We start from the raw sequence: 26,561 nt of genomic DNA on the forward strand, positions 1-26,561 counted from the left end.
ACTCTTTGAGGCACTCAGAAAGGAAAAAAAAGCATACTATTCCAAAACTTTTAACAGAGCACCAGATCCAAAGTTACATCCTTTTGCTGTTAATGGAAGATGTATCTCAATGTGCAGCACAGGACAGAGAAGTTTTCCCCAGGACTGCTCTCCACAGCTTCAACACCTGAAGAACTTTCCATTTAAATTGAATTGAATTGAGGGCCAATACATCCCGGCCTGCATTAGAAATAGTGTGGCCAACAGGAGCAGGGAGGTGATCATCTGCCTGTACTCAGCACTGGTGAGGTTGCACCTTGAGTACTGTGTTCAGTTTTGGGCCCCTCACTACAAAAAAGACACTGAGGCCCTGGAACGTGTCCAGAGAAGGGCAACGAAACTGGTAAGGGGTCTGGAGCACAAGTCTTATGAGGAGTAGCTGAGGGAGCTGGGATTGTTCAGTCTGGAGGAGGATCAGGGGAGACCTCATTGCACTCTACAGCTTCCTGAAGGGAGGCTGTGATGAGGAGGGGTTTGGCCTCTTCTCCCAGGCAACAAACAGAATCTGAGGAAAGGACCGCAAGTTGTACCAGAGGAGATTTGGGTTAGAAATAAGGAAGAACTTCTTCTCTCAGAGAGTGATCAGGCACTGGAATGGCTGCCCAGGGAGGTGGTGGAGTCACTGTCCCTGGTAGTGTACAAGAGGTGTCTGGATGAGGAGCTACGAGACATGGTTTAGTGCCTGTGGTAGCAATGGTGATGGGAGGATGGTTGGACTATATGATACTGTAGGTCCTTTCCAAACTCGTGATTCTATGATTCTAAATGTAAATTTAGAACCTGATATATCTGGAGTTGACAAAGCTGTTTGAGTATCAAGGGACTCAGAAATAACAAAGCAGCCTTAAGAAAAAGCAACAATGAAGTTGTTCTAAAGAAGGCTGCTGTTTGCAAAGAGGCTTCGAACTGTGAGCAAATAATTATTTCAGTGGTAGGTATGTAATATCTCAGCTTTCCCTTTAGTATTAGCTTGTTGAAATACTGACAACAAGCACTCAGCAAGCATTCTTTTCTAAGGATTTCACTTAATCCTGGCAACAATGAAGTATTCTTTTCATAGCATTCTCACATTCTGTAGTGCAATGGAGGTTATTCTCATAAATACAACAATAAACATCTTGGAATCCGGCTTGGTTTTTTTTTTGGTTCTTTTATACAAATTTTACTATTATTGGGACCATTACTATTTAATATCTTTATCAATGACGTAGATAACGGGATTGAGTGCACCTTTGGAAAGTTTGCTGACAACACCAAGCTGAGCGGTGTGGTCAGCACTGGAGGGAAGGGATGTCATCTAGCAGGACATCAAGCTCGACAGCCTTGAGAAGTGTGCACATTTGAACCTCGTGAAGATAACAAAGTCAAGTGCAAGGCCCTACAACTGGGTTGGGGTAATCCACAACGTAAGTATAGAGTGAGTGAGGAATTGATTGAGAGCAGCCCTGCAATGTGTGTTGAACACAGAAAGCAAATCGTATATCCTTCTCTACATCAGACGAAACATGGACAGCAGGTCAGAAGAGGTGAGTACCCTGGAGTACTGCATCTAGTTTTGGGGTCCCCAGCACAAGAAAGATGTGGACATGTTAGAGCAGGTCCGCAATATGGCAATGAAAATGATCAGAGAGATGGAATACTTCTCTATAAAGGCTGAGAGAGCTGGGGGTTTTCAGCTGAAAGAAAGAGAAAGCTGCAGGGAAACTACACTGCGGACTTTCAATATATAAAGGGGGCTTATAAAGGAAACAGGATAAAGTCTTTTTACCAGGGACTGTATTGACATGACAAGGGGCTACAGTTTTACACTGAAAGAGATTTAGACTGGATATAAGAATTTTTTTTTATGTTACTAGTGAGTGCTGCCCAGAGAATTTGTGGATGCCTCATCAGTAGTGTTCAAAGTGAGGCTGGACAGAGCTCTGAGCAACGCTTACAGTCTAAGAAGTCCCAGAGCAGGCTGTACTTTAAAAGTCTCTTCCAACCCAAACGGACAGTCTTCCCTTAATCCTTCACTTCTTTCTTCTAACTGTCAAGTTTTAACACGTTACAGGGGAATTACAGGGGAAGGAACCATGTGAAAGTGGTGTTCTCTGGCACAAGCTAGGTAAGGCGATCAGGAGATTGTCAGCCTACAGATGAGAAACACCTTTTCATTCCAAATAAATTCTCTCTCCTTCCACACGATATTGCTACTATTCACATTACATGACATTACTACTAATTGGGATAGAAATACCTCTTTTTAAGAACTCTTAATATAGAGTTAATAAAAGATACTGCTGACAATTTCAATCAGATCAATGTCACTCAAACAAAAACAAATGCTATTGAAGAAGCGACAAAAGATTCATGCAGAATATTCATCTTAGCATTGAAGAAATAAAATTTGCGCCAATAATTTTGTTACTACACAAATACAGTAATGAATATGAAACAAGTCTTTTAGAGATGAAATACAGTATTACAGTGCCAAGAGATTCAGTTTATATTATACCACAAATATGTAAATCATTTCTAGATACAAATGAATTCCTGCTAAAATTATTATTCTGTGTTAAGAAAAAAAAAACAACAACATTTATAAACTATGAAGATACTAATGCAATGAAATCTGGTTAAACAGTAACACCTGTTACAGAACAAGTAAAAATTGTCTGCAATGCAGCTTATGTACATCAGATAGAGAAAAGATGTTCTTAAAGAATTTGCATGACCCAGTGTATCAGCATAAAGATCTACAATGCCTCCATTTTCTCTTTACTTTCTAATGGCTGTGCTGTGTATATAATATATGCTTACAGCTCACAATTAGTATAAATTATATGATGAAATAAGCAAAACAAAAAATAGCATTTTTGGTCACATAACTGGACAAATGTAGGTCTAAGATGAACTGTTTTGAGACTTAAAAGTGAGTACTACGCGTAAAAAGCAATAAAAGCAAAATGAACATTTACTGCTAAGTCAATGCTTTCTAGAGGACTAAAATGGACGTACAGTAATGTTACTTCTGTAGTTTGTTTAAAATCACAAAAGTACTCAGAATCATTGGCACACGAAGAATGCTCACCTATAAATAATATATTTTCCAGTAAAAAGGAAACAGGGTCACAGCGTTAGAGCTTATTTACATTTAAATTAGCGGTAACATTCACACTGGTGATGGTAGTTAAGACGAGCAGAAATAATAGCTCAGGATTCGATATTTGTGGTTAGACTACAAAGCAACACATCTCTCAAACAGTGAATGCACGACTAGTTGAGACAAATATCTGGTTTTGAGTGCCTCCAATAGTAGTTGTTCACTTGTCTTTCTGGATTCATTTAAAATCGCTTTGAGAAAAATCAGCAAAGTTTAATGAAAATTAAGCAACTAAAGAAGTATAGAGGTTTTCATTAATTTGGTGTTGCATTCTAGAGAATTGCAGTAGCAATTACGTAACAAAGTATTTTACTGAACTATATAAAAACGCAGTTAAAAACAGTGAACTAGAAATCTGACCATTGCCTAAAGCAAATTTAATTAATATGTATGAAATGTTTCCACTGTGTATACCCCAAAACTAGTAAGAAAACCTTCCATTTTTTGTATATATATGCTTCCGAGACAGTTAACAACTGAGAGTAGGTTGTCCATTATGAACAGCACACTTCTCTTAGTACTTCTTTTTATAGGGAATTAAATTATTTTTATTTTCTGAAACAGGTAAGGCAGTGTGAAGTCTGATGCTGTGATTACATGCTTTGTGAAATATTTTAAAACACACTCATTTATTTCTGAGTGAATCCCAAACACTACAACATATTAACAAAAAACATTACAGTGCATTTTAACCTGTCAGCCGTTTCTCAGAAAGGTTCTTTTTCTCACATTTGAAGTTTGAAAGTTACATTTTAATCCTGACCACACGGCATGAACTTCTGCACCTTTCTGAAGACAATTTTGCTTATTGTCTTTTATAAATGGCTTCTGGCTCCTCCATATCTGAGCACTGATATTATGAGGCCTAACTGGTCCAATATACAGTGTTCTGACTAAAGATTTTACTCTACTGATAACCTGGAGTTAATCTTGAAGAAAAAATGCCAATTAAAAAATTATATTTTTAGCTTTCAAGGGCAGCAAGTGAAAAGGAGAGGTTAAGGAGTTAACACGAATGTTATTTTTGGCCCTAAATCTCTGTATTTGTGAACACTGGAATGCAAAGAGAACAAAAGCTCTTTTTGGCACCTACACCTTTACCATATGAAGCGTGGCTGAGGTCATATATTGAGAAGATGGTGGTATGTAAATAAAATAAAAGGATTTTGGGGGGTGCAGTCTTGTTATTTGACATTCTACAATGTCTTTAATCCTACTGTTACTTACCCTCATCTCCTCACAGCAATTAACAATTCGGCAGTATTCAGCGTAAAATAGGATGCAGCTGAGAAAGCAGCTATGTTCTATGATTAAATGCTTTGTAATATGCTAACTGAAAATATTTTCAGCATGCAGCACTGACTTTTTACTTCCTTCCAGCAAAAGCATAGATTTGAAGAGCATGGCATTTATAGCAGCTTCCTATGTTACTGTGTTGTACTCTCTAGATGGCCAGAAACAGAGAAGCCCACTCTTCCACATATATATCTACCTCTTTTACTTTAGTGAAAATAACAAGTGATCTCTTACTACAAGATTTATTTGAAATTCCCTCAAGAAAAATTTGAGAGCAAATTCTTCTATTTCAGTAGAAAATGGATATTGAATATATCACCCACAGTGTTCTAGCTTTTTCTGTCTAAATCAAAGGACTTTCAACTAATACTGAGCTTCTGGATGCGAGTATGTGTCTCATCTCTGGACCTTGACTGTCTACTGGGACAGAATCCCAACCCTGTTTCCAGGAAGAAGAAACCAGGAAGAACTTATAGCACACATCAGTCAAATTCTTAATATAGACTCTTTGGGAGGCCAGGATCCCGAGCGTTTTGTGGCACATTTATCAGTGTTAGTGTAGCGTAACAGAGACACAGAAGATAGGCACTCTGTCTAGGTCTCTGGTTTCCAAGCTTTTTGGATTTAAGGATAATTAAACCTTCCCCAGTATCTGTAGAGCAAATTCCAGTATAGCAATTTCAAGCCAACTGACAATGGACTGCTTTCCTGAGGTATCTCTAAAGGCAGTTTGTTCAGAGTTAGAGCCGTCATCCATATGCTTATCTGCTGTCCTTAGCATTCAAAACATATTAAGTATTTAGGTATTTGGTCCAGGCAAAAAAAGCCCATTAAAAAGTATCACTCCTGTAGGGTTTTCATACTATTTTTCTTTTTCTTTTTAAATTTATTTAACCAGTAGACCTCCACGTAATCTTCAAAAGAAGTAAAGGAGAAACAGAAGGAAATGTCTAACTAAATAAAGAATTCCTACTGATGAGTGAGGTCTCATTTAATTCTGTGTAAACACTCCACACCTCAACTTCCGAATGAACATGAAACAATTTTCTTTCAAGGACTGATATATTCCTTCTCTCTTTGCTAGACTAAAGGTCTAGCAAAAACGCTCTTCGTCTTCTATGATGAGAAAGGAAAAGCCTCAAACTGCATCAGAGCAAAAGACTCTAAGTAGCATCTTAAGTAAAAAATGGGGCCCAGATACTGCCAAGAGGACAAAGTCTCCTCAGTATTATAAAAAGCAGAGAGTGTCTGTTTTCTTTCTGGTTTTTGGTCCTGTTTAAATGCTGGGGAAAAAAACTCTGAAGAGCTTGCAGAAATGAAGCCCAATAGATTCCAACTCAGTGAAATCCCTATCTGCACATCTGCACAAGCCACTGTGACTTGAATGCCCCAAATCCTGGCGCATATTTCAGTAGGATTAGGGTGAAAGTGAGACACGTGGCAATGGATCTGCCGGGAAAGGACTGAGCCCTGTAAATGCTTCCTCACTTCTGATTAACACCTCTGTCACTAGTGATGGTGCCTCATCCTTTCACTCTTTCACTCTGGTTTACCTTTCTTTCTTGACCTGCTAAAGCACCCCACTATTCCATATCTCACATCCACATTTCTGTGCGTGTCCCTTCCCTCTAACACCACTTCTTCACATTTTCCCCACTCTTATGGCCATAGACTAAGCACCTTTTTTATGTTTATTTTTAAGCTTGTATAATACTCAGATTGGTTTCCCTAAAGTATAACCACAACAAAATAAAGACAGATGAGCATGATGATATTTTTCTGCCCTTTTTTATTGCTTGTTTTGTCACCAACTTGTACTTCTAAGTCAAGATCAAGTCTTCTGCCATTTTGTGTTTGGATTCAAGCTAATCCCTGCACACAGGGTAGGTTCGCTGTAGCTGAATGTATCACTGGGTTGAGCCAGCTTTCAGAAAAGCTTGAACGCCCTCACTTGCCTCATACACTGAGCAGAGAGACTAGATAAGCTTGAGAGTTTCCTTCCAACTAAAAGTTTGGTGTGATTTTATGAATAGATTCGCATACCCACTGAAAGGCAAATCTTTTTTTTTCTGAATACTGATTTCATTTTGCTTCCCAAAGGAGCACGGCATTTCATACCAAAAATACTTTGGATAAGTTCGTAGATGTACTTGCTTCCTAGATACATGAAAAGGGAGGGGAAAAAAAAAAAAAAAAATCAGAACCTGTGAACAGGAATAAGTGATAAATGAAAAAATGTTTTGGATAGGACATATCTCCTAGGAAGTCTTCATTTAAGTTATCACTAAAACTGGAGTGCTAATCTTCCTCTGTCTCTGGCTTTGTCAAAATTTCTAAGCAATTCACAGATGCACACACAGCTAACACTTAATGGAATTCAGTTTAAAGAAAATCACTGGATTCTTTTTCAGCACTTATAACAAAATTTGTATTCAAGTTGCAATAGTGGCTGAAATGTCAGCAGTGATAGTCAACTCACTTTAGTATTTCTCACGTCCCCTGGCCTTTGGCCTTGTAAGGAAATTATATTCAAATTTCAATGTTCTGGTAAAATGTAGCATGTGGAAAAGCCCTGATTTTGCTTGCCCTGACAATCTGTCAGGACAGGATTAGAGCTAATTCCTATACTCAAATAGGCTCTTTCTGCTTTCTCTTTTACATAACTAAGCGTAAGTAATCTTGTTCCCTTGGCAGCACAAATCTTCAAGAAGAGTTCATTCCTACCAGTACTAATTACAAACAATTCTAATTACAAACAAAACAGGTTGCTTTCAATGTTTACATAGAGGAGTACAAAGAATAGTCCGCTTGAGAAAACACAGACTAAGATAAGAATAAATTAAGAAGAAAACGAAACTGTATCAGCTGAAACAATTTAAAGCAGAGACAATGCTAATTTTATTTTATTTTTTTTAAATGGAGGCAGTGATATATTCCAAAACTAACAGAAAATGGCAGGCCTAAAACTCAGAGAGATGTTTCTCAGCTGATTGTCTGAATTTCACTTCCTACCCACTGTTAGGCTAATATCCTTACCTCTGGGCTGGAAAGCCAGAAATTGCTGCTAGTGCAAACTTCACTTATGCTATACTCTATGGGATCACATTAACCACACATGACTGTCTCTTCCACTGAAGTTTTAATTTGTGCTGGCAATGTGAGCAAATAACAGATGTATGTAATTTTTTACCACTGCCACATGAAAATTTATAATAAATGCTTTACAAATTCCCAAGGCTGTGTCATTTTTCAGAGTTTACAGCACAGGCAAAATTTAATTATACATACTTAATAATATTTAATTACATAATCAGTAGTATTACAGAATACCATGAATGGCCTTAAGGGATGTTTCAGAGCAGGTTTTTGATTGGCTTGACTACTGCACACAGCCCAGTGTTCACAGTGCTCACACCTTCATTCCCTGTTCAAAGAATGTCCTTTTTTATTTTAAACTAGGAGAAAAAAAATCAATTTTTGGCAGCAGCTAGAGCTTGTAAAGGAAGTGATAACAATGAATTTCTCAATAAATTTACAATGCTGCATCAAGCTTAATAAAAAAGCTTAAAAAAACCCAACAATGTTAACATAAGTTAGAAATGTAGTTCTGGATTCTTTTGTATTCAGAAGACTGCCATAGGAAAAAAAAAAACAACAAATCTTCAAACACTAATTCTGGTGTTTATCCAGTTAGGATACAGGATACTTGTGCTTCACAAATTTAGTGTGACTAAACATAAAGAGCAAAAAATAAATACACCTAGCAAAGTTCAGGGCTGACCTCCAGTCTTGCTGTTCTTGGCAAATTCAGCTCCATAGTTGCTTAACATACCATGCTACGATGGCTCTCCTTGCAGGATCACCAAATTTTGTTTTGTTTAACAACAACATTCCAAAGGGAGTCACTGAAATACAAATGTGCTTAGCCAGAAATTTTTTCATCAGCTGCATCAGTGGCTAAGCAGCAGCAGAGCAAAGCAACCAAACGTTTCCATACTCACACATGAACCAAAAAGTTGATAAATTTCTATCCATTTTTCAAAGAGCTCACTTTTACATGAGTCTTTACCAGAAGTTCCACAGTTTAAGTGCAACTGCTTTTTCCCATAAGCTCTAATGAGGACTTTTTAAGTTAGTTTTTTGTTTTTTTTTTCCCCAATCACACTACATTTTCTTGCAAATTCAGTTGAAAACGTTAAGGAGCACAGAACAATTTTTTCTTTGTCTTAAGCACTGCCACAGGTATCTTGAGGAATATTAACAAGTAACAAAACAACAATAACTCACAGTAAAATAACTGCATTTGAAAATTACAGTGGTGCACTCAAGTAGGCACAATTTCAAAAGAAAAGATCCTTGAATGAAGTAAGACTTCTTATTAAAAAATACACAATGTTTGTATTCTTCTATGAACAAAATCTGATTTCCTTCTAGACATGAGTCGTTAAAAATGATCATCACTCACCTCTCCTATCACTTCTGCCTGCGTTTGTGGATTTGTCAGAAGGGCAAGGGCAACGTCCTTCACATTTCACTGAGATTTGTTTTCCTGAGACACAAGCTTGATATTCTAATTTGCACTGCAAGAGGAGAGAACGACTGGCATTAATACAAACATCTTTTACAGTAAAAAGTACAGCTCCTAAAATATTTTGAAGTGATCTTTCGGAAAGTACTTAAATTTTCGTAGACGCAAGTGCAAGGAAAAATTTCTGCAGAGTATGCTAAAGAGTCTGATTAGATAAACGTATAAAGGTTTTGCTCCTTAAGCTGCCTACAGTTTTGAACTCAATTCAGGCATTAGTGCACTTCTGGTTTTAGACTGATTTGAGTACATATATCAAAAAGAATTAGGCTGCATTGGTTTTATTTATATTACATGAGCAAATAAACAAGGCATCAATATTCACTATCAATAGGAAGGGATTAAGAGGGATCTATTATGGGATTTATGACTTATTTTCTACTTTTAAGACAGCATTATTCTAGTAAAAAATAACAAGTAAAATAGAAAGCTGTGGCTGATTCAATTCTGGTGGCAGTTTTTCTAATATAGAAACAGATTCATCTGTACGGTTCTGATCTGTGGATTTAGAGTTCTGATTCACAAACCTTGCAAAAATAAACTAAATCTAACCAGGAAATGGAATTGTCTGAAATATATAAAACTAATATAGTAAAGATCACATACATAGAAAATAATATTATATTTTGTCAGTCTTCTCAAAAAACTTCACTTCTATTTCAAAACAAGTTCTTGACATACAGATCTGTCTGTAAGATTATCAGCATACTATCAAGAAAAATGAAAACAAACAAAAAAATGTAGTATTTGAAAATGCTCAGAGATAAGGAAAGGAAAAGAGCAAAGTGCTTGTGTAGAACACTTCATCCTTGAACAAAGGATTGAAGATGCCTCATCGGTCAGATAGAAGACAAATAACAAAAAATTGTAGGAGTCAGAAAAACATTTCAAGTGACAAATAAAAATATGAAATCGGTTTTACGCACCATAACATTTCAGAAAAAAAAATGTAAGAGCTTGTGAGCTATATTCCCTGTTCTGTTTAGGTGTGTAACATCAGTTTAATGCAATCATATCATACAAATAACAGGATTTCTGGCAAATCCTAAAGTCGAAGTTTCTCTTGCCCAAAAATGAGGAAGGAGTTGGGCACACACTGTAGCTATATAAAAGATGTTGCTGAATGGCCTGATGAGGTTTCCACTAGTATGCAGACAGAATGACTTGAACGCAGTTCATTCCTGTGATTTTATCAACTTTTAACACTGCTGCACTTCTAATTTTGTCACACTGCCATGAGGTTCTCCACCTGAACTTCACCATGTTGAAATATCTTTTTGCACCACTTCCAGTATCAAAGAGAGGACACATTAGAAAATTGAGAGTATCTCAAATGTTGTGCATCTACACAAAACCATAATCGCAGCTCAGTTCTGACTGTGCTACCTTTACTCAAAAAAAGGCACGCTTGAAGACAGCATGGCTAAAATAATCTTTAATTCGACAAAACAAAACACTAAAACAGATCTCTTCCAATTGAAAGTACTTCCTTATAGGAGCTGACTCTGACAAAACTGGCTACTTTACTGTGTATCTGGACAACTGTCCTGTCTGTACAGGAAGGTACCACGATCTCCTTCCAGACAGCACATGACGTAAAACTCATATTTTAATACATGAAATAATCTGCAGTGTCAGTGGAATAGATCATAGTCTGAATTTAATATATATTTCTGTTCCCTGCTTTAAGATCTGAGAATTTTACAGTCCAGTCTTAGTAGATTAGGGAGTCAAATCTATAAACACCTTGCTTTCAGGATGCTTACAAAAAATGCGTCAGGCACGGAGTCACTCAGCAACTGAATTCAATGAGACCATTTAAAACCGGGCATACAAATTCTATTTCTATTTATTTATTTAAAATACTGGCAATCAAACATGAGGAGTACAAAACAAAGAAATAAATTTTGATGCTTTTTTTGTTTAAGACTCCAGTATTTCCACTTTGTTTCACTCAAGTGTTGCTGAAGAAACTAATAAGCACTTCAAAGTTGCCCCAGCCAACGTGATAGATATGAAGTACAAGTTTAGTCCCCTGAATTAATTTTCTTTAAAGGTGCCTGCTTCAATTTATTTGAAAGTAACATTGCCCTCTTAAACGTAAAGAAAAACAGTGCCTCACACTTATCATGGATACTGATACCTGAGTGAGTGCAAGTTCAATGCACAACAGTTCCAACTCCGTATTCCCATTCACAGCTATATCAGAATTTCACATGCACTGAACTCCTTCTATGGACAGGCAGACAGAGTTACACTCTCCATCTCCAGTAACAAGGCAAAATCAAAGTGCTTGTGTAAGCCAGAAATAAATCAATAGGCTTTTCCGACAATTTAACAGCAGCAGCTAGTGACTCCAGGAGTATGATTCTAGTTCAAAATTCTTGTCTTTGTTCTCTAAATCAACAATGCACTGGGATATTAGAAAGATAGCTCAGTAAAGCAAAGGCAGGCTAGATATCGCTCAGTGTTCAGCTCAATAAATTGGCAGCAAAGCAGGAAACACACTTGAAAAACTTCATAGAAGAAGAAATTTATGGCATACAGAATATGAGCACACAGTGAAAACAGATGCACTACCAGCAGAGGAATTATTAGGAACATGACAAAATCGTTTGTTTCGAGACTTTGGGGAATCAAAATGATTTTAATTTATTCATCTTTAATATTGACGTTTATATGGGGAAAATTTATCACTGCACATTTTTCAAGGAATTCATCTTTTGTAGAATTACTTAATTTGATTTTATGAACAGTTGGCTATTTGTGCTATTTTCACCACAACCCTTCAAATGCGTGAAAAGAATCCATTTTACATTTTAACATATCTAGCTTTTTCTCTTTTAATCTTGATTCTCTGCACTGGAGTTTCAGTATGTCTCATTTGTATGTCTGACTTTAGGGTTGTTTCAACTGTTTGAGTTTTTGTATATCTTGTTTCAAGACAGAATAATAGCTATTTCTTACTTGTAAGCACTGTGCAGCAGCATACAGCTTTGGAAACAGATGGAGTGTAAGTACCATGCCAGGGTCTCATGGCAGTGTATTTCAGAATGAAAAGTGCCTCATTTCTGTACTCTTCAGTTTCCCATTTGAAGATGCAATTTGTTTACTTATATTCTGTCTGTTTGAAAACCTGCTTGGTAGTAAATGGACCCAACATTCTTAAATTTACCTTAAGTAGTTGTTTGGTGAACTAGAGACAAGCAATTAAAATCCGTGGGAAGAACATCAAAGAATGTGTGTCATCTCTAGACGTGACTCATGCAGCTTTACTGTTATTACAGTAAAGATGAGAACAGTTATACTTCTGGAACAATTACTATGTACGTTATTTTGATATACATAAGCTCTGTTCTTATAACTACTCCTACAGAGTTGGGAAGATTAAATGACAGTTATATATTTCATTAAGCTGTGCTGCCTTCCAATCCAAAGAGCTACCTGTCAACAGCTGCCAAACCAATCTCTGTATGTTCTCTATAAAAAGACTACTTTTGCCCCAAGATGGAAAGAAGTATTTTCTTTTCCATGGCAAAATTATAAAATCATGGATATATATGGAAATTAAAAAACAATAAAATAAAATACATGTATTTTTGTATTCAATTGTTATGAATAGAAGAACAACATACATTTTTTTACAGTGTGCTCACTGAAGAATCCTACCTTCTCTTGTATTTGTATGTCAATGAAGTTCCAGGTAGATAGCACATACTTCCTTATGTACTTACTTACCTTAGAATATCCCCAAATCAAGTTCCTCTGACCAACTGATGTAATTTTCAAGTGTGAATGACAGTATGCATGCACATATATGTGGAAGACTGTAATAAAACCTGTGACTTGGGAAAACTTTTTGACTGAAAGACTGCAGGAAATCTCCACAGAAAGGAGTATTAATGTCAGCATGAATATCAAATATGATAAAACCCCTCTGTAGAGTGAAAAAAGAATATTCTGAGAATATTTTTATGGTTTAGAACATTGAAACTTAGTTGAATTTGAACTGTCTGAGCAAACCTGAAGCTGCTGAGAAACTGTGAAGGGTGGAAAATGCACGATTAGTGCAGAAATGAATGAGAAAAAAAAAAGAATGAATAAGGAAAAGGTTATCTCAGAAAGTATAGTATGATTTCTAGGAAATACACTGAAATAAATACTCAAATAACTTGTGAGCACTCAGAAGATGAAAGGAGATGAACAATGCTACAGAGTTTTATCAGACCAATAGTAATAGATCTAGCTTCATTCTCTGGAAGCATTTCTAGAAAACAAAGATAAAATAGAATTCAAGCACTTTGATTTTGCCAGCACTTGTCATGCTCTCTTGCACTGCAACCTTGTAAGCCACACCAGAACGCACACTCACTGTATAATCATGCTGTACGATGATGACAAAACTAGTTAAAGTGATTTTCAGATAATAGCAATCAATGACTTGCAGTCATGAAAGGCTGCACTGGAAGCAGATCTTCACAAGAGTGTATCACAACCCTAGAACTATTTTGTCCCTTCTTTAATGGCTTAGGAAATATCCTATGAAACATGCAATACATTCTCATACCTTTGGAATACATGAATTTAATAAAAAATATTCATAATATTGAAAAAGGCTGAAAATACAATGTAATTCAGAAAACTGCTATTCCTCTTTCAAGCAGACATAGTAATCAACTTGAACACTCAAACTAAAGAGCAGCTGGCTAGAATTCCATTCCAAAGGGAAAAAAAGAATCAAGTGATCACCGTCAACAATTGCATGGACTTTTAAGAAAAATGTCATACTATAATGTATAAATAGGACTGTAGCCTACAAAATGTGAAACAATTCTGTACAGCCTAGTAAAGGTTAAAAGAATGCACCTTACTGCAGCTTCGTGACAAGATTTCAAACAGGTGATGAGCCCACATGAAAATGTCAGAAGAAAACCCCACAAAGTAACAGGTAAAACCAAAGGCCTAGAAAAAAATGTAACTGGGAAACCAGCTCAAGCAGTGAAGGTGTTCAGTCTTGAGAAAAGAGGACTCATGTAATAGCTGTCAAATAAAAGGCATCTGAAAGGTATTTGAAAAGATCACCGTGATAAAAATGTTACAAGAAATAATTGCCTCAAATCGATGCAGTAGAGTTTTAGATTAGATACCAAGAAGACTTTCTGATAATAAAGCAGTGAGGTATTAAAATACTCTGCTGGAAATGCTTATTGAATCTTAAACGTTGGAATCTTTATAACCAGGCTTAGATAAATCTGTCAGGAATGACACCTGTGTAGCTTACCTTGCTTTGAAAAAAGTGGATCAACCAGACAACACAAAGCTTACTGAATGAGAAAGCACAGGATAGGTTTGCTCTCAGCACCAAGAGACACACTTGCATGATGCGCAAGGAAAGAAGGAAAGAAGCATTAAATTAAACTAAATTAACTAAATTAATATTTATTCTGGTCCAAGGATGTTCGATAATTTAATTCAGCAAAATTGATTTGTTTAGTATTAAGTCTGTTTATTTTTGCTTTTCTGGACTCTTGGAAACTCAATATATGATTTGAGAACACACTAAATATTTTTAGATCCAACTAAAAAAACATAATAGTTGAATATATAAATTCTTTTTGGTGTGAAACGCGAAGGAAATGATCGTTTAATTGGACAGCCTAATCTTACGAATAATTGGCTTTCACTTATCTGCAACACAGTCTTCTATCTGTAAAACAACACTCATATCACACAGAGGGACTACGATGAGACAGAGTACATTGGTTGCTATTTGCAGACTCTCAAAAACTACAGAGAATAGAGATATATTACAAGGAATGTAGTTTAACTGTGCAGCTACTGTATGGTAAGAGATATTAGACTGCGCTGAACAAAGCAGAGCTAAGAAATGACTGACTAGATAACGAGACACAAGTCTATTCTTTGTTTTAAGTGAGGGAAAGACTTGAAAAAGAAACAATAACAACTTAAGGTAAGATTGCATTGTATGTCTATCCAAGAAGAAAAACAAGCAGTGCTTGCACATGAATTTCGGCATTTCCCAGTCTGCTATCAAGCAGCTTTTTCTCATAGATTTAATTCTATCCATTTTGAGAATACTTCCTCAGTGACAAGATAATGTATTTTTCCACAACAACGTTGTTTTCTTAAGAATATCTATCAGCTTTTAAACAAACTAATTAAAGCCGACTATTAAAAATACATATAGTTGCCCTGGCAAGCAAGGAACAGCAGCTCATGCACTAGAGTGGTCTGCAGATACTCCCACCAGCTCCTCCTTTTCTTCACCTTACACACACTGGGCAGCTAGAGACAGATCTGACACACTGGTAGCATAAGATCCAACTCAATGATGTCATCTGCCAGAGCATTCACCTCGGTCACCTATACTCATTGCATCCATTACACGCTTCAAGCCATGGCAACACTGCTGTAAGTCCTTAGTTCTGAAAGCCTGAAGTTAGGTTAGCTATGTCAACGCACCCTTTTCTAGAATATAAACATAAATTTGCAGCATAGGATAGGATATAAAGTCTTTTTTGATGTAATGAAGCATATATAACTTATAAAAAGGCTTTCTACAATACTCTTCCATTAAATGCTGAGCACTTAGTAAATTACGTTTTAGACAGCCTGTAGCTCACACAACTGTAAAAAATGTTTGATCTTTAAAGATAGCTGTCACTTGTAACTGTACCTTATATGAATAATAAGAGCTCTTTAGAAGTCCACGACTCTTCAGTGCATGTAAAATTAAACAGGTTGTGCAATCTAAGAAAAAATACACTGATGAATAATTAAATTCGGACTCATATGATACTAATTAGTTCATATGCTAGAAATACCTGAGTACATACACTCACAGAGGGGAAAAAAAAAGTTGATAGATTTTTTTTTGTTATTACTACCAATTACGGCCAGGGATTATTGCTCTGACACTAGCCATTGAGAGAGGAGAACATAAAAGGCCCTACTTCTGACTCCTCAGCTTTTCCACACTCTCACTCACTCAGATCTAACCAAAATTTTTAGAGTACAAGAGGAAAGAATAAGGGGAAACTAGGCTTATCAGTAGGGACTGGAGAACTCCAGGATCTTAATACTGTAGTCTACAAGCTGTAGACCACAGCACTCAACACCCATCAACTGAATGTCCATGGGTCAAGCAGAGAAACGTATCTGTTACAATACAAATAGAGTGGCTGAAAGGAGTGAATTTAGAATATCTACACATTCCTACAGTAAAAGCTTACAGTTCTTCTTTCCTTATTTTGTAAATGAATATGAATAGGTGGTAGGAAAGAGATTTTAGTATTATGCAGTCAACAGGATCTCTGAGAAAAGATCTCTTGCTGGAATACAACAAAGAAAGCTACTGAAGAGAAGAATGGAATGTTAAATATTTCTTCCAGCATAATTATGTTTCGTACTAATAGAAATCTCTCCCACAGAACTCCACATTATTCCACCTATAGAGATCTGTTTTCTCTTCAATTTTAGAACGTGATGTCTGTCAGTTGAGGAGATAATTACTCCATACCAGTAAGCAGTACTGCATTATTTCAACTTCATTCTGTGCAATTTTTTTCATCCCCAGGGTCCCTATTTTCCCATTTTATCTTAATTTCAGGAAGACTACACTTTCTCAAAATTTTGCTTTTACTGCATTTTGTGCAAATCTCTATTTGGAATTACGGCCTCAGATTTGAATGCCCTGAAGTAAAATAGGTAAGAAACTACAATATACTGTAACTGGATTTGTCGCTGCTATCTCAAATGGGGTGAGAGGGATAAAAAAGTGTGTATTAGTCTGGTAATGTTCCAGATCCAGTTCAACATGAAGTGTTACCTGATATGAAATCTGGAAGAGGGGTAAAGAAATTCAATACTCAAGTGGCAGATACAAAGCAACGGTTGATATTGGTTCTTTCTTTTGTGTTATCACACATTAGGTTATCTGAAAATGTAAGTAAAAACATGTCCAGATTTTGTGATATTATAATGGTAGGCCCAACATGGAAATTGTTATTGTGCAAATCTGTAATTCCCTAGGAAGAGCAGCTGAGAAGACACAAGTAATTGCAACATACAGCTTCAAACTAAAAACAATCAGCTAGATGTAATGCTAAGATGCAATATTTTCAAGTAATTCAAGCTTTAGAAACTAGAAACTAACCTGAAAACTTATTTGTCAAGTGTCACACACAGATCTACAAATGCTTTAAAATTATTTTGCCAGCAACTGATCTTTCTATAACAACATGTTAGTTATGTGTGTTACTTACCCAAGTAACAGGAGTTTGGGTAAAAAACTTTTCCAGCCAATAAATTACTGTTTAAATAAAACTAACATGAAAAGCACCAATTATAAAAACATGCAACTAGCGTTTTCAACAAAGAACAAAAGGACGAATACTTGCTGAACCAAGACCCTGAGCAAAAGAAATCTTCTGTCTTTGAAAAAACTGTCGATACACTACTTCTGAAGCTATGAACTAAAAAAAGCCATTTGGATAACAAAATGAAAATCGGTATATAGTTTTCTTTCTTTACACCTCTATAGCTCTTGCCTGTTTTCTACAGCACTATACAGTGCAACAGTGTAAAAAGAAAAGCATAAAATTAAGCCAACTAACTACTCAATCTTTTTTTGGACTCCCTAAAAATATTAATTCACAGGAAGAAGCAGACAGATGCCTACTGTGATTATTTAAAATTAGATACCTACCTGCCTTTGCTTTCATAGATGCTTCTGAGACAGACGCTGCTTAGGAGCATTTGAAAATCCTTTTATGCATCAATTCGCTATTTAAATGACACACCTTTGTTTTATACACACTTCCATGTCAGACGTCATTTTGTCAGACTGCCCCTCTGCTGCTATCTGTCACACAGCAGCAAAATATAATGGGATGTTGTTGGGAAGGTTTCGCCTTTACTGCCATACCACCAACATCCGCCTCTCATGTTGTGGGCCAACATAATAAAATAGGAGGCATTACTTTCGGATCAGTCCTTATACACACCTCACCACCTTGTTTTACATGTTTTGCAATCATGTGGGCTCACTTTACGTTCTGAAATAAGAACATAAAGTTTGCTTAATGCTAAACAACAAAACCATATGATATCCCAATTTAAAACATGCTATTTCCAGTAAATATACTGAAAGGTTTCATTGTAATTCACAGAATCGGAATCACACAATTCATTATCTTTATATTCATTTTTGGTCTAAAACAATACATTACCTACCTAATTTTCACGTTAGCATTTCAATATTCCTTGAAGAAAAATTCTGTAGAAGACAAGATTTCTCAAATCTGCATTAAAAAATATTTGGAATTGTGGTTTTGTTTTTACTTATTTTTTAATGATTAACAAAAGGGGCAAAGTCAGATAGCTATATTACTCCCACCTATATTTTTTTCTTCTGTCCATGGCTTAGTCTCGATTATAATCTCTGAGAGCTTAAAAACAGACTAACAGCCTACCACAAATAAACATGCTTGAGATTAGAAATTTCACTTTCTGAATTATTTCTAATTATTATTTACTTAAATCTCTAATCTGAATTGCTTTTGTCCCTATTATTTGTTCAAATTCCTGCATCTAACAAGCTCCATTTTTGAAAATTCGTCATATTTTCTAGCAGAAACAAGCTACAGATCCATGGAATCTCACTCAATTCACTCAACAAGTATAGAAGACTCTTGGTCTACCTTCTTTCTCGTATTCAGTTTTGTAATTTGGAAAAAATCTCTTGAGAGACTGAAAAAAGAATAATGCTTAGACAAAACTAACCTTACATTTACAAGATCCCACTTTAAATGGAAATGAATATTCAAAGAAAAGATAATAGTGCAAGTTAATTCTCCCAAATTATCGTTGAAACAGCTGAAAATTTGGGTGGAAAATCTACTAAGAAAGAACTTCAGCAATCCTCAGGTGACATGCAAATTTCTGAGTAAAAGCAATAACAAAGTAAGAGTACAGAGGAAGCATGGATTTTATTTTTTATTTTAAAAAATCTGCTCATAGTTCATTAGCATGCATAATCACTGTATTTTTAATATCATATACTTTCCTACTATACTGGCTGATTACATTACTAATTAAACAAGTTGAATTTATCTAATTATGTCTAAGTTGAAATATTTATAAAATTATATGTGAGCTAAAATATCATCTGAAGAGTATGCTCATTAGTCTTCAATTACAGGAAATATAATTAAATTAACATGTACAGACTTGATTAATCCATGTTAGGCTATACTGCCCAAGTCTAAGAAATTTAAACTATACTGTGTCAATAGAAAAAAGAAAAAAAAAAAAAAGAAATCTATGTACTTATATTCCAGTGAAATGCTGTGCATTATAGTATCATCCCCTTTCAGTCATACCATTCAATTAGGTATTCTCAGATTTCCTGTTGTCATATTGCCACCTCAAATCTCTATTCTCTATATTTTGACCACATAAGAATGTATGCTAAAATTTATACTATTTACTTCTGCCTGAAATATTAGGAAATTAAAGGAAATTCCTTTATAAAATTCCATAATGGCTCATTATTATTTTTCATCCTGTCCAGGAAGAAACAGCCTTGCTGTATAGGCGGCAGTTGATTGTCTAAAACACAGCAGTTTTTCTCTAGAGGACATGCATCTCCATTTGAACTGATGGAGATACTTCTTGCACAGAGCCACACAAAACTGTACCTAAATCTTTCTATTTCTTGCTGTCATTACTTCATTTATAAAATATGCAAAATTTTCCATGTTCTAACTTCATCAAATATACTAATTAAAATTAGGACACAAAGCCTGAAGTCATGATCCAAATGAAGAGACAGAGCAGCAAGTCTTTCTGACACTCTCCCAGCGAGTCCATGGTGATCTATGAATTCTCCATTCTTACCTTTGATACAGAGGATACACTACTGATATTCAGTCATATTCTTCAGATCCCATTCTCTCAGTTTTGTGTGGTGTACATCAGTGTTCAGATCTGTTCTTTGGTTTTTTAGAATTCCTTTACTTGCATATTTTCCTTCTGATTTACTTGGGATTTCACCCAAGAGTGCATTTGTTTGTTAAGAAATACTTGGTCTCACTTGGATCAAGATTAATGTAGAAAAACAAACAAGGGAACAGAAATGTAGCTTCGTGTCTGCAATATTTCATGACGTGCTTTTCAAAATTACAAACACAAAAATACTGATCCTTAGAAGAAGACTATCGCTGATACTATACTTCACTGAGATAGTCCTACCAATTTAGTGTAAGTCTTTTCTCCGAGACAGCACAACTAGCCGACAGCACTGCTGGTCTAAATTTTACTTATGCTGTCTGATGTTATTACTTAACACATAGTTATTTCAGTTCCTTGCTAAGTGTTAGAATGACCTACGTGAAGAGTGTGCATAATTATTTTTGATAGAAGCTGAACACTTTGTTCTGTTTGATTACTAAGTTTAATTAGAAGTTCTAGTAAATTTTAATTTGAATAATTCCACTTTCTCCAGTCATTTTTACTTTTCAGTTCTGCAGCTTTTCGAATGCTTACTGTTCTGATAATTGTCAGAGAAAAATCAATACAACTAAGTTAGCGTAACTTCTTTTGGGCCTGCTACTTACACATTGCTACAAAACCATTCTTATAGGGAAAAACAGAACTAATTTTTAAGAAAATTAAAGATTGCTCAGAACAGCGAAATAAATTGCAGCCAAGCAACACTTATTAGATCTCTTTATAAGACTTTTTTTTTTTTTTAATGATTCTATTCTGTGTCTACAAGATAGTATTTGGAAAATGAACACTTTTTAAACCCTAAACTTACTTATTCCTGTAACGCACAGCTAAATGATAAATGTCTTTGTTGATACAATCCCTTCCATTTCATTGCATATTTGGAGCATCTGCATTATCTCAGAGGACAATTTCCACCAGTGGTAACAGTGAAAGACAAGCCATGTTTTGGATGGCCGTGCAGATTTTCACAAGCATGGCATGCAGGTTCTTGTTCATCACTAGCAAAAACGCATAGTTACTGGTGGTGACGACGTTGATACATGTTTTTTGTAGCTGAGAAGTTGCTCCACCAAATGGTGTTATTGTGCTTTCTGCATCTGTTGTGGTTTCCATGGAAATAAATAGGAGGCTACCTTTCTGGAGCAACTTACATATCCTCTATTACATTGGGCACACTGTTTGAGATCTTCTTTCAAAGAATTATTGCTGTAATATTTAAACGATTTCACTGGGCCGAGACCTATGGTGGTTTTCTGATTTGTCATTTGTGACTTTCAGTCTCATTTCCTTTAATCCCATTCTTATCATAGATTGTCTGCTATTAAAGCTCAAAATTTGTGCCCTAGGTTGACACCACCTTGCTTGATCCTCAGTGCCCTGAAGTGCTCCCTCTTTTCCCTTAAAAAAAAGAAAAAGAAAAAAATCCCAAGATCACAAAAATCCTCTAATCCCACCTAATTACCTCTCCAGTTACAATTCTATCTCCTTCTCTCCACTGATTCTAAGCCCACTAATGAACTGTTGCTTGGTAAAATTGGAGACAATCCCCTCTTTCCATTCCCTTCTTGTAACTGATGCAATTCACCACCGCCATCTCCACTCCTTTTCCAGGTGCATAAATGTTTCAAACGGCCATATAAACACTATTAACTGTATCTTAATGCTCCAGATCCATCCTTCCACCGGTCTGCTTTCCAAACTGTTATCTGCCCCCCACCATCACTTACCACACCAGTGTAACAACACCAAGGGCAATTCCTACATTCAGCCTCTATTCATTTATTTCTGTACGATGTATAGATTCTCTTGCAATAAGGTCTTGGAGCAAAACTATTCTGTTTATTTCAGCTGTAATTCCAATTACACCATTTTGAATACTATTTTCCAAAGATGAACTGCTGCTGGTTAAAAGCTGCTCAGGATGTCTCCAATGCAATCTAGCAGATTCAGAAAACTGAAATCTGAACTATCATCTAATCTTCACTTTAAGTGATCTGCTTATTCTTGTTTTAATGGCGGTCCTTTTTGTCAGTTTACGTACAAATGTAAAAATTTACATTTTCATGAATAATTTCTGAATCTGAGCTCCTTCTGTATTCATTATTTTGCTGCTATGATATGAAAAATATTTAACACTCACAGAGGTTTCACTTTCCCCTGTCAACTTATCCTACTCTTTTACTAATTTGTGCTTATAGCCTAGATTGTTTCTGTAGTACAGAAAACACAATATTGTTTTTAAAAATAACTTAAAGGCATTACATAGAGCAAGGCTTAAGAATATTTTTTCCAGTCCATAAAGCAGCATTTTTTTTAGCTGAAGTATTAATGTTTATGTACACTGTAATGTACGTGCAGTACATAGTTTTATATTAAACTAACATAGTACCCTGGAAGTGAAAAAAGGGACCCAAATTCCATTACTGGCAGTATACCACGTCATCCTCATCTAAGAAATACTGAGCTACTCAGAATTTCAGAACACTGAATGTTCTATTAAGTATTTTGTCATCTAAGGTGTCATCTAAGGTGTCATCTCAATTTCCTACAGCTTTAGCAGCTATTTATTTTGAATGTGGTTGATAAGAAGATATCATTTAATATATAATTTGGGATTTTTACTACATCAGCCTATTTGGAAAAAAATGACTAAATAAAGTGAGCAAACCCTTCTGACACTTCTCTGACTTTTTAAAATATCATATCCTATCACTTCTGGTTCCAAACAAAACTTCAAGCATTAATGGTAAAAAGTATTGATTACAAAGACTGGAAAACCACACAATCTCCATCTGATTTGTTAGCATTAGTCTTTCTTCTTAAACATTTAAATAATAAACATGGAGCTTCGAGCATTTCTGTGAAAATCAGTCTAACCTGATGAAGTTTACTTCTTACATCAATCAGACAATATACCTTTTATTTTGCTGACTAGTAGTGAATCATATTCAAGAAATTGCTTTTTTTTCTCTGTCTTTCCAACTGCAAGTCTGTGGACCAGTATGTTATAAAGAGATTTATTTCAGATTACATTATTTTGTTTCTAAGGATAACAGGCAAACCTTAAAACTTATTTCTTTTGGCTGTGTTTCATGTAAGTCTACAGCTGAGTAACAATGCAGATAAGAAATAGCTGGTGTATTAGATTAGCTCAATTTAAAAAGTCTGACAAACATGCAGGTTTGTGAGTATTACTTCAATTTACCATAACAAATCAGATCAGTCACTAAAATATCTGATCACTCCTAAGATAACATTCTGATCACACAAGGTAACAACTGGGAGTAATTTGAATAAAATATTCATAGACACATAATCGACAAAGAGTACCTATGGTTTCAGAATAATTGCTTCTGAAGTAGGAAGGAATTTTCAGTAGTGCAGGCATGTGTCCTGAAAACTCAGGAAAAGCTAACTAATGAATCAATCGATTTAAGGTTCATAACAGGGTAATGATTAAAGTAAAAGCAAGGATTTAAAATGTTGATACTTGTTACGTTCTCTCCAAACAAGCTCTTGTACCTAACACATAGCTTAGACGTGCAGATCAAGGAAAGTCTTAAACACATCTGAAGTCAATATAAACAGCATCGATTTAAAAAAAATAATAAAAAATGGGATGTCCTTAGAATTTAGGCTTATGAAAAACAACGAACAAACAAACAAGCATTAAGTACAGAAACTTGCACAGAATAAGGAACCAGTACCAAACTTGCAGACCATCTGTTTCTCATTCACTCTTGCCCCTTTAAAAACAGAGGTGCCAAAATTTGAGAGACTGAAATACCTGAATAAAACATCCACAACTGTCAAGTTAAGGATTCATATCCTTTTGCTTGCTCTTCTGTATCTTTTCTATCTCAGTCTGAGAAGGAAGTTTAGATTCATTATTTTTGTAAAATAACATTTTTTTAATGCTATTTATACCCACAGCATTGTCATCGATATTATGAAGTGTTCATATAAAGGAGAGAAAATATTTCATAAAAAACTCATTGTGAATGTGAAAACAACTGAAGCAAATTGTTGGCAGAACACCTAGAACTTACTGCCAAGATGATCATATAATAAAATCATAGGGAAACTAGCATATTTAAATGAAATCACTAATGTGATATTTTCCTTTCAAAATACTCAAATCATTGCTCACAGATCTTTTTTAAGGATCAGTTTTGTCACAGTGGGGCTACTTGCAAATCACCTTAGCCTAAGAATATAGCTTCAGCCTATTATTCTGATGTGTGATCTTTATTTTTTTCCTTGTGGTATTTTCCAAAGTCCTGCTTATAATATACTACAACATTAGGGAATCGCTTCAAGCATCTCAGTTGTCACCTTATCCACAGATACACCAGCTTCATTCAGTGCATGAATAGAGAAATTCAGAATGTAAAACTAGACTAAGGAAACTTAAAACACACATATTCTTTAAAAGCTATTAACCACAAGCTGTGTATTAATGCCACCCTGGCAAGAAAACTGTTGGGTCTCTTTATGCTGAATTTCTTCGCACATAATAATTAATGTTCACTTTGATAACTCAACATTTTAGCATGCATGTTTTATTTCAGCGTTCCTGTACTGTTAATAATTAGTATTTCCTAAGTGCTTTTTTTCCTCTATATTGACTACTGGTGAATAACTGTGGTTTGAGAGCACGGAAAGCCTTAATATGGCCTGTTAAAAATCAGTGTGAAACACAGCAACCTTACCTGACCTCGGATAAGCTCAATTCAGAAGTTAACCTTACTTTCTACAGTGCCTATTCATTCCAAAGCAAAAAAATAAAAATTAAAAATTAAAAATAAAATAAAAAATAAAATAAAAAAAATCATAAAATATCCATAGTTGTCTAATTTTATAAAATCATTTGCATGGCTTTGGTCTGAAAAGGGAGATTATTTGAACATAGTGTCCCCCTCAGATAACTGCAAGTTGCTGGCAGACTTACCATGTACTTATTTTCAGAAAATGTATTGCACACTTTGACACGGTCATTGACAAATGCATTATAAGCAAAAGAAAATTGCTATATAAACTCTTGCTGGAGCTTGATGACACAATGAAAATAAACTTTGCCTGGAGTAAAACATTCATATTTACATCAATTTTAAAAATGACTGCTCTTGAAATAACTTTGCAGAGAGCTCTACTTTGATGCAACTCCACCACTGAATTTCAGAACATAACGTCACTAAAAAAAACATACAATCTTTACAGTAACACAGAACTGTGGTCATTAACTTTTTAATTTTTTTTGTTCAGGCACTCTCCTGCTGTAAATTTAGACTCTACCATTATGAGGCAGTGAAATATGAAAGGAAAAGCCCTGCAAATGCACTCTGATGCCATGTTACCTTTGTCTGACATCCATTCAATGGGCACAGAGATCGAATAATATGTACTACTAGAATGACTGTAGCTCTGACAATGCACTGGAAGGGAAGCAGAGTACATCTACTTATTCCATTCTTTTCTCATCATTCTGTTTAAGCAACACATCCTCACCTTATCTTTAGTACATTAATTGATGTAAAAATGTCTGCAACTCATCATTATTTATAGACTTCTGTGTATCTCCTCCAGACCAGACACAGTGAAGCCATAAGGGTCACTTTTCACTCACAGGACTGTTCAGAATGCAACATTAATGAAGTTACCTGATTCTAAATGGATCAATTATTCCTGATTAGTTTTTCCCACACTTCCTGAAAAAAATGAATTAATTTTCAGATTCTTCTGCTAGCGTATCAGAGTTTGAAAATGACACATGGTTTAACAATGTGAGATACTGCACATCTAACAATAATTTATTATGGGCAATAGATTGATTCTAAAAGTGAGTACAGGTTGCTTCACAGCTACAGAGACAATTTCTGTGCAAATACAGAACTACTGGCTTCTCCTCTTCCTCCTCTACAATAAATACAGCTAGAGAAACTCATTCTTCAATTAAGAGAAACGGGGGCATCCTTGTCTTTTCCTGTTCACATGGTTGCTTTTTTTTTTTTACCCTCTCCCCAACCTCCCCCCTCTTTTTTTTCCTTTATGATAACTGCCCTTAAGATTTTTAAAATTAGTTTTACAGTTTCAGCTTCATTTGCGAGAAAACACTCCTTCCTTTACAATACTTCTTTTTGTGATCAGCAACTGCTTGTGCCTCAGCATGGTGGTCAGAGAAAGGTAACAAAGAATTGCTTTGTTCCTTCCTCCAGACAATATGCCAGCTCCCAAAGGCAAGGACAAGGAAACCCACGACATTACGATAACTAAAGCCTGCTTTCATTCTTGTCTTGTGTTCTCCTCAAAGACAGCAACAGTTCCTCCAGGCTCTCTGTGAGACAGAAAATTGATAATATACAAAACTACCCAACAAACAGGAAAAACAGTTGTGATGCTTGTGTAATGTTGTGAAGACAGTAGGGAGAGACTGTGATAGATAAAGTTGACAATACTTAAAAA

General features: G+C 35.5%; 1 protein-coding gene across 2 annotated transcripts in view; it reads right to left on the bottom strand.

The window, feature by feature from the left end:
* Positions 1–26,561, bottom strand: part of SPOCK3 (SPARC (osteonectin), cwcv and kazal like domains proteoglycan 3) — a 99,380-nt gene that overhangs the window by 34,887 nt on the left and 37,932 nt on the right. For both annotated transcript variants that reach the window (XM_010709475.3, XM_019614469.2), the window contains exon 4: positions 8,946–9,060. In XM_010709475.3, coding sequence (XP_010707777.1) covers positions 8,946–9,060 — 115 coding nt within the window. The remainder of the gene's footprint in view (positions 1–8,945; positions 9,061–26,561) is intronic.

This window comes from Meleagris gallopavo, chromosome 4 (genome assembly GCF_000146605.3).
Source record: "Meleagris gallopavo isolate NT-WF06-2002-E0010 breed Aviagen turkey brand Nicholas breeding stock chromosome 4, Turkey_5.1, whole genome shotgun sequence".
NCBI classification, from domain to species: domain Eukaryota; kingdom Metazoa; phylum Chordata; class Aves; order Galliformes; family Phasianidae; genus Meleagris; species Meleagris gallopavo.